Source organism: Rhinopithecus bieti, unplaced genomic scaffold (assembly GCF_001698545.2).
Source record: "Rhinopithecus bieti isolate Rb0 unplaced genomic scaffold, ASM169854v2 scaffold_39856, whole genome shotgun sequence".
Taxonomy (NCBI): domain Eukaryota; kingdom Metazoa; phylum Chordata; class Mammalia; order Primates; family Cercopithecidae; genus Rhinopithecus; species Rhinopithecus bieti.
In genome coordinates this window covers 188,081-203,783 of record NW_016816291.1, presented here as the reverse complement: position 1 = coordinate 203,783, position 15,703 = coordinate 188,081, and the positions used below count along the sequence as shown (strand labels likewise).

The 15,703-nt window shown below is 42.2% G+C and overlaps 1 protein-coding gene across 1 annotated transcript in view; it reads left to right on the top strand.

Annotated features, from left to right (window-relative positions):
- PTPN9 (protein tyrosine phosphatase non-receptor type 9) overlaps positions 1 to 15,703 on the top strand; it is a 119,373-nt gene that overhangs the window by 81,280 nt on the left and 22,390 nt on the right. Inside the window, exon 8 of the mRNA XM_017854794.1 lies at positions 8,996 to 9,089. Within this exon, the coding sequence (XP_017710283.1) occupies positions 8,996 to 9,089 (94 nt within the window). The remainder of the gene's footprint in view (positions 1 to 8,995; positions 9,090 to 15,703) is intronic.

Here is a 15,703-nt window from a genome sequence, read left to right as displayed (position 1 = left end):
AGTGCTGTGGCGCAATCTTGGCTCCCTGCAACCTCTGCTTCCCAGGTTCAAGTGATTCTCCTGCCTCAGCCTCCCGAGTAGCTGGGATTACAGGCATGCACCACCATGCCTGGCGAATTTTTGTATTTTTAGTACAGTCGGGGTTTCACTATGTTGGCCAGGCTTATCTCAAACTCCTGACCTCAGCTGATTCACCCACCTCGGCCTCCCAAAGTGCTGGGATTACAGGCGTGAGCCACTGCACCCAGCCTCGTTGCCCTTTAATAAACATATACTTCCTTCCCACCACCTCCCCATTCCTAACCCCTGCAACCACAAATCTATTCTCCATTTCTATAATTTTGTCCTTTCCAAATTGTTGTTATATCAAATAACATTATGTAAAATGTAAAAAAATGACATACATACTGTATGTAATCTTTTAGGATTGGTTTTATTCACTAGGCATGTTTGTATGGGAAGGGGGAAATATGTATATTTTTTTCTTTGAGATGTGGTCTCGCTCTGTCGCCGAGGCTGGAGTTCAGTGGCACGATCTCAGCTCACTGCAACCTCTGCCTCATGGGTTCAAGTGATTCTCCCGCCTCAGTCTCCCAAGTAGCTGGGATTACAGTTGCCCGCTACCACGCCCAGCTAATTTTTTTTGTATTTTTAGTAAAGATGGGGTTTCACCATATTGACTAGGCTGGTCTCCAACTCCTGACTGCAGGTGATCTGCCAGCCTCGGCCTCCCAAAGTGCTGGGATTACAGGCATGAGCCACTGCGCCGGGCTGAAATTTTTTAAGATACAGAAAAGTACACAGTGTGACACTATAGATAACTATGTTCCTACTACAGAATCAATACTGACTCTTGTTAATATTTTGTTATATTTACTTCATCTCTTTTTTTTTTTTTTTGAGACAGAGTTTTGCTCTTGTTGCCCAGGCTGGAGTGCAATGGCGTGACCTCAGCTCACTGCAACCTCTGCCTCCTGGGTTCAAACGATTCTTCTGCCTTAGCCTCCCAAGTAGTTGGGATTACAGGTGCCTGCTACCAAGCCCAGCTAATTTTTTGTATTTTTCATAGAGACGGGGTTTTGCCATGTTGGTTAGGGTGGTCTTGAGCTCCTCACATCAGGTGATCCACTCGCTTTGGCCGGCCTTTTTTTTTTTTTTCAGGAGGAGTCTCACTCTGTCACCCAGGCTGGAGTGTAGTGGCATGATCTCGGCTCACTGCAAGCTCCACCTCCTGGGTTCATGCCATCCTCCTGCCTCAGCCTCCCGAGTAGCTGGGACTACAGGCGCCCGCCACCACGCCCGGCTAATTTTTTTTTTTTAGTAGAGACGGGGTTTCACCATGTTAACCAGGATGGTCTCGATCTCCTGACCTCATGATCCACCTGCCTCGGCCTCCCAAAGTGCTGGGATTACAGGCTTGAGCCACCGTGCCCAGCCCCGCCCTCTTTTTTTTTTAAGAGAGACATGTGTTCTTGCTCTGGGGGTTGGAGTGCAGGTGCGGTGGCACTGTCATAGCTTACGGCAGCCTCAACCTCCTGGGCTCAAGTGATTTTCTTGCCTTAGCCTTCCTAGTAGCTGGAACTAGAGGTGTGGGGTACCATACCTTGCTAATTTTTTTGACGTTTTTGTAGAGATGGAGTCTTGCTCTGTTGCCCAGGCTGGTCTCAAACTCCTGGGCTCAAGTGATTCTCCAACCTCAGCCTCCCAAAGCACTAGGATTTTAGACATGAGCCACTGTGCCCAGCTGTCTTTTTCATTATTATATAAAAGAAAGAATTTATTATAAAGTTGAAATTCCTTCTAATCCTCATTCTTAGTTCTCCCCAGTCATCATAAGCAGCTACTAGTATGAATATGGTGTTATTTCATAGTTCATTTTGTTTATACTGTTATATATACATAAGCAGTCATGAACAATATAGAGTATTATTTTATATGTGTGACCTTTGTAATTTCTTTGCTTTCAGTTAATATATGCAAATAATTTTTTTTCAAAACCAAACAGTTGTAAAGAAGACAAGCAATGGCCGGGCGCGGTGGCTTACGCCTGTAATCCCAGCACTTTGGGAGGCCGAGGCAGGCAGGATCATGAGGTCAGGAGTTCGAGACCATCCTGCCTAACATGGTGAAACCCCGTCTCTACTAAAAATACAAAAAAAAAAGTAGCCGGCCTGGTGGTGGGCACCTGTAGTCCCAGCTACTCGGGAGGCTGAGGCAGGAGAATGGCGTGAACCTGGGAGGTGGAGCTTGCAGTGAGCTGAGATCTGGCCACTGCACTGCAGCCTGGGTGACAGAGTGAAACTCCATCTCAAAAAAAAAAAAGAAAAAAAGAAGACAAGCAATGACAAAAAATAGCAAACTCTTGTTTTTACCCTCAGTTCCATTACCCATAATCATGTATTCAACTCTTGTAGCTGTTGCCCCTGGTATTTCATCCCTAATTCTAAATTAAAATGCTTATAATATGCCAGGCACAGTGGCTCATGCCTGTAATCCCAGCAATTTGGGAGGCTGAAGTGTGTAGATCATTTGAGCTCAGGATTTCAAGACCAGTCTGAGCAACATGGTGAAACCCTGTCTCTACAAAAATTACAAAAATAAGCCGGGTGTGGTGGCGTGTGTTTGTAATCCCAGGTACTTGGGAGGCTGAGGTGGGAAGCTCACTTGAGCCTGGGACGTTGAGGCTGCAGTGAGCCAAAATTGTGCCACTGGACTCCAGCTTGGAATACAGAGCAAGACCTTCGTCCAAAAAAAAAAAAAAAAAAAAACTTAATAATACTTTTAGTGACTTTTATTGTAGGTGCTCATTTAGCTCTTATACTATGTCTCCACTTTCCTTTTGACTACTCTTCCAATATACAATAATTACATGTAACATTCTTAAATTGAATCATCATTGTACATTATTGTGACTATATAAATTATTTTTACTGGAGAGCTACATGGGCTACTATGAAATGATCAAATATATTAACAATTTTTTTTTTTTTTTTTTTTTAGTAGAGATGGGATTTCACCATGTTGGCCAGGCTGGTCTCAAACTCCTGGCCTCAAGTGATTCACCTGCCTTGGCCTCCCAAAGTGCTGGGATTACAGTTGTGAACCACTGCGTCCAGCCTTTTTTTTTTTTTTTTGAGACAGGCTCTCACTCTGTCACCCAGGTTGGAGTGCAGTGGCTCTATCTCGGCTCACTGCAACCTCTACTTCCCAGACTCAAGCAATTCTCTTGCCTCAGCCTCCAGAGTAGCTGGGACCACAGGCATGCTTCACCACGTCTGGCTAATTTTTTGCATTTCTGGTAGAGATGGGGTTTGGCCATGTTGCCCAGGCTGGTCCCAAACTCCTGAGCTCAGGCCATCCACCTGCCTTAGCCTCCCAAAGTACTGGGATTACAGGAATGAGCCACTACACCTGGCCTAATAATCTTATGAATTCAATTTTTTGTTTCTTCTGGAGTTAATTACCAAATTTTTTCATTTCCTTTAGTTTTCTGTGTACGTTCCTCATTCTTTCTCTTTTTTCTTTTTGTTTTTTGGTTTTTTTGATGTTGCCCAGGCTGGAGTGCAGTGGCGCGATCTCGACTTACCGCAACCTCCACACCCTGGGTTCAAGCGATTCTCGTATCTCAGCCTCCTGAGTAGCTGGGATTATAGGCACCTGCCACCTCGCCCAGCTAATTTTTTTTTGGTATTTTTATTAGAGACATGGTTTCACCATTTTGGCCAGGCTGGTTTCGAACTCCTGACCTCAAGTGATCTGCCCACCTTTGCTTCCCAAAGAGATGGGATTATAGGTGTGAGCCACCGTGCTTGGCCCTTCATTATTTTTCTATATGCCCAATCAGAATTATTTTACAGTGTCATCATTAGTTTCCAAGTGATTGAATGTATCAGATAGTCAATTGCATCTTTTTTTTTTTCCTGAGACCTCACTTTCAGAACTTTTTCTTTCGTTCTAGTCTAAACTGTGGTTGGTTATTCTGTAGGCTTGTTCCTCACTTTTTATCTTGTAATTTTCCCTCTTTCCTTTGTTGGATCTTGTTTCCTAGTTGTAGACCATCTTCTTTCTTTACTTTTATTCTATTTTGCTAGAGTATAAAACTCTAGGTTGGAAATAACTTTATCTCAGAATTTTTAAGGCAATGCCTTTCCAATGACTAGTTATGCTGTCTGTGAATTGTCTGATCTTACTCTTTCTCAATCTATTTATTTATTTGTTTGTTTGTGATGGAGTCTCACTCTGTCACCCAGGCTGGAGTGCAGTGGCACAATCTCGGCTCACTGCAACCTCCACCTTCTGGGTTCAAGTGATTCTCCTACCTCAGCCTCCTGAGTTGCTGGGACTACAGGCATGTGCCATCATGCCCACCTAATTTTTGTATTTTTGGTAGAAACGGAGTTTCACCATGTTGACCAGGCTGGTCTCAAACTCCTGACTTCAGGAGATCTGCCCTTCTTGGCCTCTCAAAGTGCTCGGATTGCAGGAGTGAGCCACTGCACCCAGTCTAAATTTCTTAAACAGAAAAAGAAATTATCTTTAAAATGCTCAGGGAAGAAAAAAGAAAAACAATAGATCATTTTAAAGGATTGAGAGAGGCTGGGCACGGTGGCTCACGCCTGTAACCCCAGCACTTTGGGAGGCCAAGGAGGGCAGATCACCCGAGTTCAGGAGTTCAAGACCAGCCTGGCCAACATGGCGGAACCCTGTCTCTACTAAAAATATAAAAATCAGCCAGGTGTGGGGAGGCTTCTGTAATCCCAGCTACTCCAGAGTCTAAGGCAGAAGAATCCCTTGAACCTGGGAGGTGGAGGTTGCCATGAGCCGAGATTGCGCCACTGCACTCCAGCCTGGGGGACAGAGCGAGACTCTGTCCCCGCCCCGCCCCCAAAAAAATTCACAATGATGTGCCTTAGTGTAGGTCCTCTTTTAAAATTTATTACAACGGTTACTTGATAGATTCTTTTAATCTGAAGGCTTGTTATTTAGTTACAGGTTTTTCTTGTTACATTGTTTTTTAAATGATTTCTTTCCTTGCATTATGTTAGTTCTCTCTCTATATATATGTAAATATATAGATTATATATATATATTCCTATCAGTCTGGTTGGATCTCCTAGAGTAAGAATTGACAAACTTTTTCTTAAAAGACAAGATAGTAAGTATTTCAGTATTGTGGGGCTTACATTCTTTGTTACAAGTACTCAACACTGCCAAAATATACTTAGTGAGTACAGAAATAAATGAACCTGACTGTGTTCCAATAAAACTTTATTTACAAAAACAAGTAACCAAGGCATAGTTTACTGACTCAACACTGTCAATATATACTTAGTGAGTACAGAAATAAATGGGCTTGACTATGTTTCAGTAAAACTTCATTTACAAAAACAAGTGGCCAGGGCATAGTTTACTGACTTGTGTCCCAGAATGATTCTCTTAACTTTCTTCATTTTTTTCTTTTTTTTTTTTTAAATTAAATGAGACAGTCTCGCTCTGTCGCCTAGGCTGGAGTACAGTGGTGCAATTTCAGCTCACTGCAACCTCCACTTCCCGCGTTAAAGTGATTCTCATGCCTCAGCCTCCTGAGTAGCTGGGACTACAAAGCGCACACCACCACACCCTGCTAATTTTTATATTTTTAGTAGAGACAAGTTTCGACATGTTGGCCAGGCTGGTCTTGAACTCCTGACCTCAAGTAATCCGCCCGCCCCAGCCTCCCAAAGTGCTGGGATAACAGGCATGAGCCACTGTGCCTGGCCAGTTTTTCTCATATTTTCATCACTTTTTTCATTTTGTTTTGTATTCTGGAAATTTCCTCAACTTTCTCTTTTATCTCATCTATTAAAATTATTATTTTTGATATTATTTTAAATTTCCAAGAGCTTTTCTTCTCTGTTCCTTTTTCATTGTACTCTCTTCTTATTTTATGTATAATTGTATCTCCTCTTTTCTCTTTGAGGATATTAATGATAGCCTTTTAGAGGTTTTCTCTTACTCTTTTTTTTAAAACTTCTGTAGCCCCCATGTGTTTGAATTATGGGTTTTTCCATTTGTTTGTTTTTTGTTTGATTTTGAGACAGGGTCTCACTTTGTCACCCAGGCTGGAGTGCAGTGATCCATCATAGCTCACTGCAGCTTCCGTCTCCCAAGCTTAGGTGATCCTCCTACCTCAGGTTCCTGAATAGCAGGGACTACAGGTATGTACCACCATGCCCAGCTGATTTTTTAAATTTTCAGTAGAGACAAGGTCTTGTATGTTGCCCAGGCTGGTCTTGAACTCCTGAGCTCAAGTGATCCTCCACCTTGGCCCTCCCAAAGAGTTGGGATTACAGGCATCAGCCACCATGACCAGCCTGAATTGTGTTATTTGAATTGTGTATTAAAGTATTTGTGTTAGGGGCTTTCCTTAATTACATTGAGATCCTTGGCTTTTAGTTCATATTTATGGTCCTAAAAAGCTGCATGGTTACAAAAGCAGACAGTGATGAACAAAAAAACAAGCTGCATGGAAGCTCGTTTTGCATGGATGAGCTTCAGATTATAATGATCAGACAACTAGCTTATTGTTGGGTATACTCCAAATGACAGAATTCTTTAACCTGATGCTGTTTACTTTATCCAGAGAAGAGTTCTCCCATCCTTTGGATCCACTGATGGGATCCAAGCTTGAATATGAGTGTAGGACAGAACAGTGAGAATGGGTCAGGGATTTTCACTATATAACATTCAGATTTTCATTTTATTCCCATTTTTAGCTCTGTTCCTCACCTTGCTTTCCATGGTAAGGGAGTTCTGAGGGTGTGCCATCTTGTCTCTCTATAGGTACCTCCCTTGGTCCTAGCTTCTATGTTTGGCCATGTCAGCCAAAATCCTCCTGATTTTTCTCTGTCAAAATGGGTTGAACACTCTTTGTGTGCTGATGTCTCCACTGTCACTTTTTGGGTTTGTAGTGAATATTCCTTTATCATCATTTTAGTGAAGCTACTGGGTGAATGGAGTGGAGTCAATATGTGTTAGACTGGCATTTAAGGTCAGGCTCGGTGACTCACACCTATAATCCCAGCACTTTGGGAGGCTGAGGCGGGAGGATTGCTTGAGTCCAGGAGTGTGAGACCAGCCTGGGCAATGTGGCAAAACCCTTTCTCTACAAAAATTTAAAAATTAGCTGGGCGTGGTGGTGTTCATCTGTAGTCCTAGCTACTCCTGGGCTCAGGATCACCTGAGCCCAGGGAGATTAGGGCTGCAGTGAGCTGTGATTGTGCCACTGGACTCCAGCCTGGGCCACCCTGGAAACCTTTGAGATGTCTCAAAAAGAAAATAAAATTGGAATTTAAGAGATTTGGTTTGAAAATCTTTTGACAAATAAGTAGTAGAAATTTTTATCTGCAACTAGAGTTTTTTTGGTGGTATACCCCATTACTTTCCCCTTTACTCCCTCTCTCTTTTTTACTAATGTGCTCCTCATCTCTGTCTGAGACCTCATCAAAATGGATTTTACCACCCATATTTCTACGAGTTTTCTGATCAGTATCACTTAGGTAATCTCTAAGAAGATTGAGGCTTTCTCTACAGCTCTCCTTTTTCTGAGCCCTTACTAGAATAGACTTTTATGCCTGTTTATGGCAACATAGGCTTTTTCTGCATGTACTTCCAAATTCTATCAGCTCTGTCCATTACCCAGTTCCAAAGCTGCTTCCACATTTTTAGTTATTTGTTACAGCAGCACCCCACTTCTTAGTACCAATTTCTGCCTTGGCTGTTTGGCAGAAAGAGAGAAAGAGTGGGGACTCCCATCCCCAGTCTTTCTCTCTCTTTTTAAATTTAATTAATTAATTAATTAATTTTAATTTTTATTCTTTGAGATAGACCCTTGCTTTGTCACCCAAACTGGAGTGCAGTGGTGCGATTTTGGCTCACTGCGTCCTCCACCTCCCAGGTTCAAGTGATTTTCCTGCCTCAGCCTCCTGAGTAGCTGGGATTACAGGTGTGTGCCATTACACCTGGCTAATTTTTGTATTTTTAGTAGAGGCAGGGTTTCATCATCTTGGCCAGTCTGGTCTTGAACTCCTGACCTCAGATGATCCACCCGCCTTGGCATCCCAAAGCGCTGGGATTACAGGTGTAAGCCACCACGCTCAGCTTCTCTCTCTCTCTCTTTTTTTTTTTTTTTTAAGTCAAGGTGTCTCTCCGTCACCCAGGCTGGTGTGCAGTGGCACCATCATAGCTCACTGCAGCCTTGACTTCCTGGGCTGAAGCAATCCTCCCACCTTAGACTCCTGAGTAGCTAGGAGTACAGGTGTGTGCCATGATGCCCGGCTAATTTTTTGACTTCTCTCTAGAGGTAAATTCTCATTAGTCCGGGTGCAGTGGCTCACGCCTGTAATCCCAACACTTTGGGAGGCCAAAACGGGTGGATCACGAGGTCAGGAGATCGAGACCATCCTGGCTAACATGGTGAAACCCCGTCTCCACTAAAAATACAAAAAATTAACCAGGCGTGGTGGCGGGCGCCTGTAGTCCCAGCTACTCGGGAGGCTGAGGCAGGAGAATGGTGTGAACCCAGGAGGGGGAGCTTGCAGAGAGCCAAGATCGCGCCACTGCACTCCAGCCTGGGCAACAGAGCGAGACTCTGCCTCAAAAAAAAAAGAAAAAGAGAGAGAGAGAGAGATAAGCTCTCATTACATTTCCCAGAGGGGTCACGAACTCCTGGCCTCAAGCAATCCTCTTGCCTCCCAAAGTGCTGGGACTACAGGTGTGAGCCACCATGCCTGGTCTCCCTCTCTTTTGAATGGAGATATGTTTACTTTTAGAAGTAGTATGTACTTACCACAAAAAAAATGTTAAATGATAAGGAACTGTATGGGCTAGAGATTGAAAAGCTTCCATGTCTCCACCCCTAAGAGTAATTGACACCCCTTTTGCATGGTCAGACTTTGTACATACATACTGTCCCGACTTTTTCTTTATTCTTGCTTGTTTGTTTCATTTCCTTCAGGTCTCCAGGAAACCTAGAGAAAAACCGTTATGGGGATGTACCCTGCCTGGACCAAACTAGAGTGAAGCTAACAAAGCGAAGTGGCCATACTCAGGTAGACAGATAAATGTGATCTTTTTAGGTGCACTGGGGGAAATTGAGCTTCTTCCAGAGTTAAGCTTACTAATACTTTAGTAGAATGAAAGTAGACTCCAAGGCCAGAGAGATTAGGTTTGAGTTTATATTTTGCTACATACTAGTCTGTGACCATAGGCAAGTCCTTGAATGCCCATCTCACAGTATTGAGTGGAAATTAAATGAAATTATTTATGTGAATGCTGATAGTGCAAGGTCTGATATATTGTAGGTGCTTCATAGGTGTTAAATTATTTATCCTTTACTCCTTAGTTGTAAAGTCATGGTCATATAGTCCAGTTCCTTTGGTGAGTATATATGCATCAATACAAAGCAACCTTGATTTTAAGTGACCTCTGATTTCTCCATCTATATCTGAGGAAACTGTGGACAACTTATGTATACATAAATGTCTAGGGATAGAGATGAAATGGTCAAATGACTATTTTAATATATTAATTTGATTATATCTACATGTTAAAAACCTCATATGTAATCTATTACGAGATATTTAACGAACATTTTATTCAAACACTTTACATACACCTTTAACTAAAGTTAAAGGTGTCTTTAGTGTCTCTGTCACATTTGAGCCACTTTTTTTCTCCCTCAAAACAGAGTCTTGCTTTATTGCCCAGGCTAGAGTGCAGTGATCACCGCTCACTGCAACCTTGACCTCCTGGGCTCAAGTGATTCTTGTACCTCAGCCTCCCAAGTAACTGAGACCACGAGCGTGTGCCACATACTGGCTAATTTTAAAATATTTTTGTAGAGACAAGTTCTCACTATGTTGCCCAGTCTGGTCTTGAACTCTTGTGCTCAATCCTCTTGCGTCAGCCTCCCTAAGTGCTGGAATTACAGGCCACTTTTTGAGTCAGTCTAATAAGGTTTTCCAGAGTATAGTGTCTTTATTTACTTTTAAGTGTATGGCATTGTGACTGAAATTTTATCCGAAAACAGGAAAATCTGTTAGGGTAACATTAGGACAAGTTGGTTTTTTAATTCATCCTGCATCTTATGCATCCCCTATAATGTGATTCATTCACTTATTCCTTTGTAAAATCCTTAAAAAAAAAAAAAATAGAGAGACAGGGTCTCACTCTGTTACCCAGACTGGAGTGCAGTGACTTGATCATAGCTCACTGCACCCTTGAACTTCCGGGCTCAAGCGATCCTCCCACCTCTGCCTCCTAAGTAGCTGAGACTACAGGCACACGCCATTACACATGCCTGATTTCTTTAAAAAAATTTTTGTAGAGCTAGGGTCTCACTCTGTTGCCCAGGTTCCTCCTGGGCTCAAGCAATCCTCTCACCTTGGCCTCCCAAAGTGCTGGGATTACAGGCATAAGCCAGTGTGCCTGGCCATAAATTCCTTTTTAATATAACTTGTTTATAGAAACATCCAACCTTAGAATTTTGAGATGAATGACTAAATTATTATCTTCCTTTTTTTCCCTTCTGATATACCAATTTTATTAGGTGATGTCTCTAAAAAACCCAATTTTGTTAGGTGATCTCATAAAAACAAAACAAAACAAAAAAAAAACCCCAGCATTGACTGAGGTGTTGTTCAAAGTAAAGTTATTTTATTTTTATTTATTTATTTTTTTTGAGACAGAGTTTCGCTCTTGTTGCCCAGGTTGGAGTGCAATGGCGTGATCTCAGCTCACTGCAACCTCCACCTCCCGGGTTCAAGTGATTCTCCTGTCTTAGCCTCCCGAGTAGCTGGGATTACAGGTCCATGCCACCACACCCGGCTAATTTTTGTATTTTTAGTAGATACGGGTTTCATCATTTGGTCTCGAACTCCTCACCTGAGGTGATCCGCCTGCCTTGACTTCCCAATGTACTGGGATAACAGGCATGAGCCACTGCGCCAGCAAAGTAAAGTAATTTAAATAGTACCTCTTTAACATGATACACACTATAAGGACTTGTTATATCCCTTCTCTTTCTGGGGAATAATTTTTGGAAAAATTATTGCCTTGTATTTGGGCATATATGATATGTGGGTTGGGACCCCAGGATCATGGTTTCCAACTCTCTTGTCCCTGTTGTTTCAAGCACATAAACTGAATTCACAGTCTTATCCAGGACCCTTAGAGAAGATTTTCCTGCAGGAGCATTTGAGCTAAGAGACTGGCTGGCTGGAGGGTAAATTCATAAGTACTGCTGAGATCATCATCATATATGCCTGAAGGAGTGGAGTACAGTGGTTGAGTTGGGGCTTTGGAGTCAGAGATATCTGTATTTATCCATTTTGTTGATTTCCCTGTCTCCAGTACCTAGAACAGTGCCTGATATGTATCAGACACTCAGGACATATTTGTGAATGAGTGAATCTTAGTGTACCAGGCGACTCTTCTAGTCATCCTGTGGTTAATATGAAGATCATTGTCTGATTTGTAGTCCCTCTTCTTACTGAAACATTAGTGGAGGCTTTATTTTTATAGCAAATGGAGTATTTAGGCTTTTGTTTGTTTATTTTGATTTTAGTTTTTAGTTTTTTTTGACATTATTCACTTTGGGGGGTTAGGAAAGCAAAAAAAAAAAAATTATTTACTTAGCTTTGGGGACTTAACACTGTGATGAAATTTCCACCTATGGGGCTATTTTCCATTCTTTCCTGACATTTAGTTGTTTTAAATTTTAATTGATAAAATTTTATATATTTATGTTATACAGTATAATATTTTAAAATATTGTGCATTGCAGAGAGGCTAAGTCAAGCTAGTTAACATATGCATTACTTCACATATTTACCTTGTTTTATGGTGAAAACACTTAAAATCTGCTGTCCACAATTTTCAAGTATACAGTATCTTGTTAATTGGAGGATTCAGGCTTTTTAGTGACTTGTTCACTTGATTTGCTTCTGGAATTTTAAAGCTGTTAGTCCCAGTTTCTGCTGAACACGGCTACCTTAATCTGTTTGGGCTGCTGCAAGAAAAATACCACAGGCAGGATGGCTTATAAACAACAGAAATTTATTTCGCACTATTGTGGAGTCTGGGAAGTCCTAGATCAACATGCTGGCAGATTTGGGGTCTGGTGAGGACCCCTTTCTTGGTTCATAGACCACCGTCTACTCATTGCATCCTCACATGGCAGAAGGGAAAGGGGTGAGGGAGCACTTCAGAACTCTTCTGTTTTACAAGGGTACTAATCCCATTTGTGAGAGCTCTGTCCTCATGGTCCTCATCACCCAATCACCTATCTCAAGGCCCCATCTCCTAATACCATTACATTGAGGGTTTGGGGTTGGGATGTATACATTTAAAGTTATGGGGGACACAAATGTTCAGTCTATAGCAATGGCCCATAACATAGTGTGCCAAGTTTGTTCTTCCTACTATTTCAATTTGCCCCCAAGTATATACTTTGTCTCTGGGTCATTTTCAGTTTTGAGATGGAGTCTCGCTCTGTTGCCCTGGCTGGAGTGCAGTGGCGCGATCTCAGCTCACTGCAAGCTCCGCCTCCTGGGTTCACGCCATCCTCCTGCCTCAGCCTCCTGAGTAGCTGGAACTACAGGCACCCGCCACCACGCCCGGCTAATTTTTGTTTTGTTTTGTTTTGTATTTTTAGTAGAGACGGGGTTTCACTGTGTTAGCCAGGATGGTCCCGATCTCCTGACCTCGTGATCCGCCCGTCTCGGCCTCCCAAAGTGTTGGGATTACAGGCGTGAGCACTGTGCCCGGCCTTCAGTTTTAACATCCAGTGATTCTTCCGAAGTTGCTGAAATTAAAATTTTAATTTCCTGGGAATTAAAATCAGCAGTCTCAGCGACCAGTGCTAAAGCTGATAGTTCTTACTTATAAAGCAATAATGTAAAGAAGTGACAATTCTTTTCGAAGCATGAAGTTAGTTCCTCCTTATGTTCTTACTAATGTTGACTGGCATATACCAGGTAAATCTTTTGTACTTTTCCATACCTTCTCCCTTGGTCCTCAAGAGGTTATACCATTTGTATGTGCCAGGTTGAGTAGAGGATAGGCTTAGGCTAACTGCACCCTGGATTGAGAAGCCTGTTTGGAAGTGAGTGAGGCTTTTAGCATGCTGAGTCTGCTGCCAGTGGTCTGTTAGCTCAGTGAAGTTGTCTGAGTTAAGGTAGGACAGTAATCATATGAGGCCAATACTAGCTGCTATGGGAGGGAAAACTGTGAGTTTATCACTCCACTATTTAGTCAAAGAAACAGTTTCTAAGGAGGAAACTCTTGACTAAATAAGTAGTAGAGTGATAAACTGATAGACTGACTGGCTAAGGAACACAAATCCAAGTAACACGGGTTTGACCATGAGGTAGAGATATCTTAGGAGGTTAGCTATGGAATACTGACAGTTCAGATTGCCCTCCCAGTGATAGGACCCACAGGAGAAAGAGTGATAGGTTGAGGAAAGTCAGTCTGACCTCTCTGTAGTGCAGTGGGTTATAAGTTTTCCCTAGTTTGCTATTGAAACTTTTCTTTTGTCCTCTGTAACCCTTCACACCTTCCCTTATCCATTCCACTGCCTCCATCCATTCAACTCTCAACTAGTTATACTATCACATGAAACTGCAGCTGATCGATGTTTCTCTTTTATCAGCCTGGATCAAAGGATCTTTTGAGTAGGTATTAATAAAAAAATGATGTTGAAGTAATTAAGACTGAGGACATTAGGAGGTGGGAGAATACCCTGGAAGAGAGGGTGTCAGGAGCTATTCATTGAGATGCCTTTGAATTTGACTGGAAGTTGCTTTGCATTAATTCAGGTAGTAATGGAGTTCAGGTGTATGGCCTGTCCTGTTAATGGTCCTAAGTATGAGGTGTAGTTTTATTTCTTCTCCATTCACATTTTGCCTTTTGTGTATGGCAGGACGGACCAGATATTCCTACTTGCTTGCCTTGCTCATTTGGTCCTGTGCTACAGTGTTGCAAGTCCTGATGGACCCTTTTCCTGTAAATAACAGTTTCTATTGAGTTATAGTTCACTCTGGCATACTGCCACTATTACTACTTGAGATGTCACTGGGGCAGTTACTACTGTTAATAATACTTGAGACTGTCATTAGGAGACTGAATGAAGGGGGACAAACATAGAAATGAAAACTTAAGACAAAAATAACTATTCTAAAGGAAGGGTAACACGGGGAAGAAGAAGACAGCTCCCTGCTTCTACTGAGCAAAGGCAGCCCTGAGCTTCTACAGCCCTTTGTATTTATTGCGTAGCAAGAGCAGGGAGGAGGAGGAGGTAACTATTGGTCAGCTGCTTAATTGATCACAGGTTCACATTGTTAACAGGCTTCAGATGTGCCTAATCACAAGCAACACTTGTGCCTTGGTCGTGACTGCCCTCGGCATTCCTTCTGGGTGGCAGACGCAGTTTGTCAGTTTGCTAACATCCTGCTTTCATTAGAAGTTTGCTTTTTGCTCATATAGCCTCCAGTGGTATACTGAGTTGATCATGACCCTCATTCTTTCGGCCTCCAACAGTTCACATACCATACAATTTACCTATTTAAAGTATGTAAGTCGCCGGGCGCGGTGGCTCATGCCTGTAATCCCAGCACTTTGGGAGGCCGAGGCAGGCAGATCATGAGGTCAGGAGATCAAGACCACAGTGAAACTCCGTCTCTACTAAAAATACAAAAAATTAGCTAGGCATGGTGGTGGGCACCTGTAGTCTCAGCTACTCGAGTGGCTGAGGCAGGAGAATGGCGTTAACCCGGGAGGCAGAGCTTGCAATGAGCCGAGATTGCGCCACTGCACTACAGCCTGGGCGACAGAGCGAGATTCCATCTCAAAAAAATAATAATAATAAAAATAAAGTATATAAGTCAATGGCTGTTAGTATATTCACAGAGTTGTACAACCATCACCACAATCAACTTTAGAACATGTTTTTCATTTCCCAAAGAAACCTCACACCCTTGGCAGTTACTACCTATTTCCCTCTAACCCACCCTAATTTATTTCCTATCTCCATAGATTTGCCTGTTCTAGGGATCTCATACAAAGAGAATCCTAGACTATGTAACTTTTTGTATCTGGTTTCTATCACTTAGCGTAATGTTTTCTAGGTCCATCCATGTTGTAGCATGTATTATCACATCACTCCTTTTTACTGTCAAATAATATTCCATTGTATGGATATACCACCTTTATTCATTTATCAGCTGAAGGACATTTGAGTTGTTTCCATTTTTGGCTATTATGAATAATGCTGCTATGGATATTTATGTATAAGGTTTTCTATGGACATATGTTATTATTTTGCTAAGGAGTGGAATTGCTGAGTCATATGGTAACTTTTTAATCTTTTGAGGAACAACCAGGCTGTTTTCTAAAGTAACTGTAGCATTTTACATTACCACTAGCAATGTATAAGCAGGGTATACATGTGTATGAGCGTTTCAGTTTTTCCACATCCTTGCCAGCAATATTATCTATAATTGATATCTGTAGTCATCCTAGTGGGTGATTAGTATCTCGTGGTATGGATTTGCATTTCTCTGATGGCTAATGATGAATGATTTTTTTTTTTTTTTTTGAGACGGACTCTTGCTCTGTCGCCCAGGCTGGAATGCAGTGGCACCATCTTGGCTCACTGCAAGCT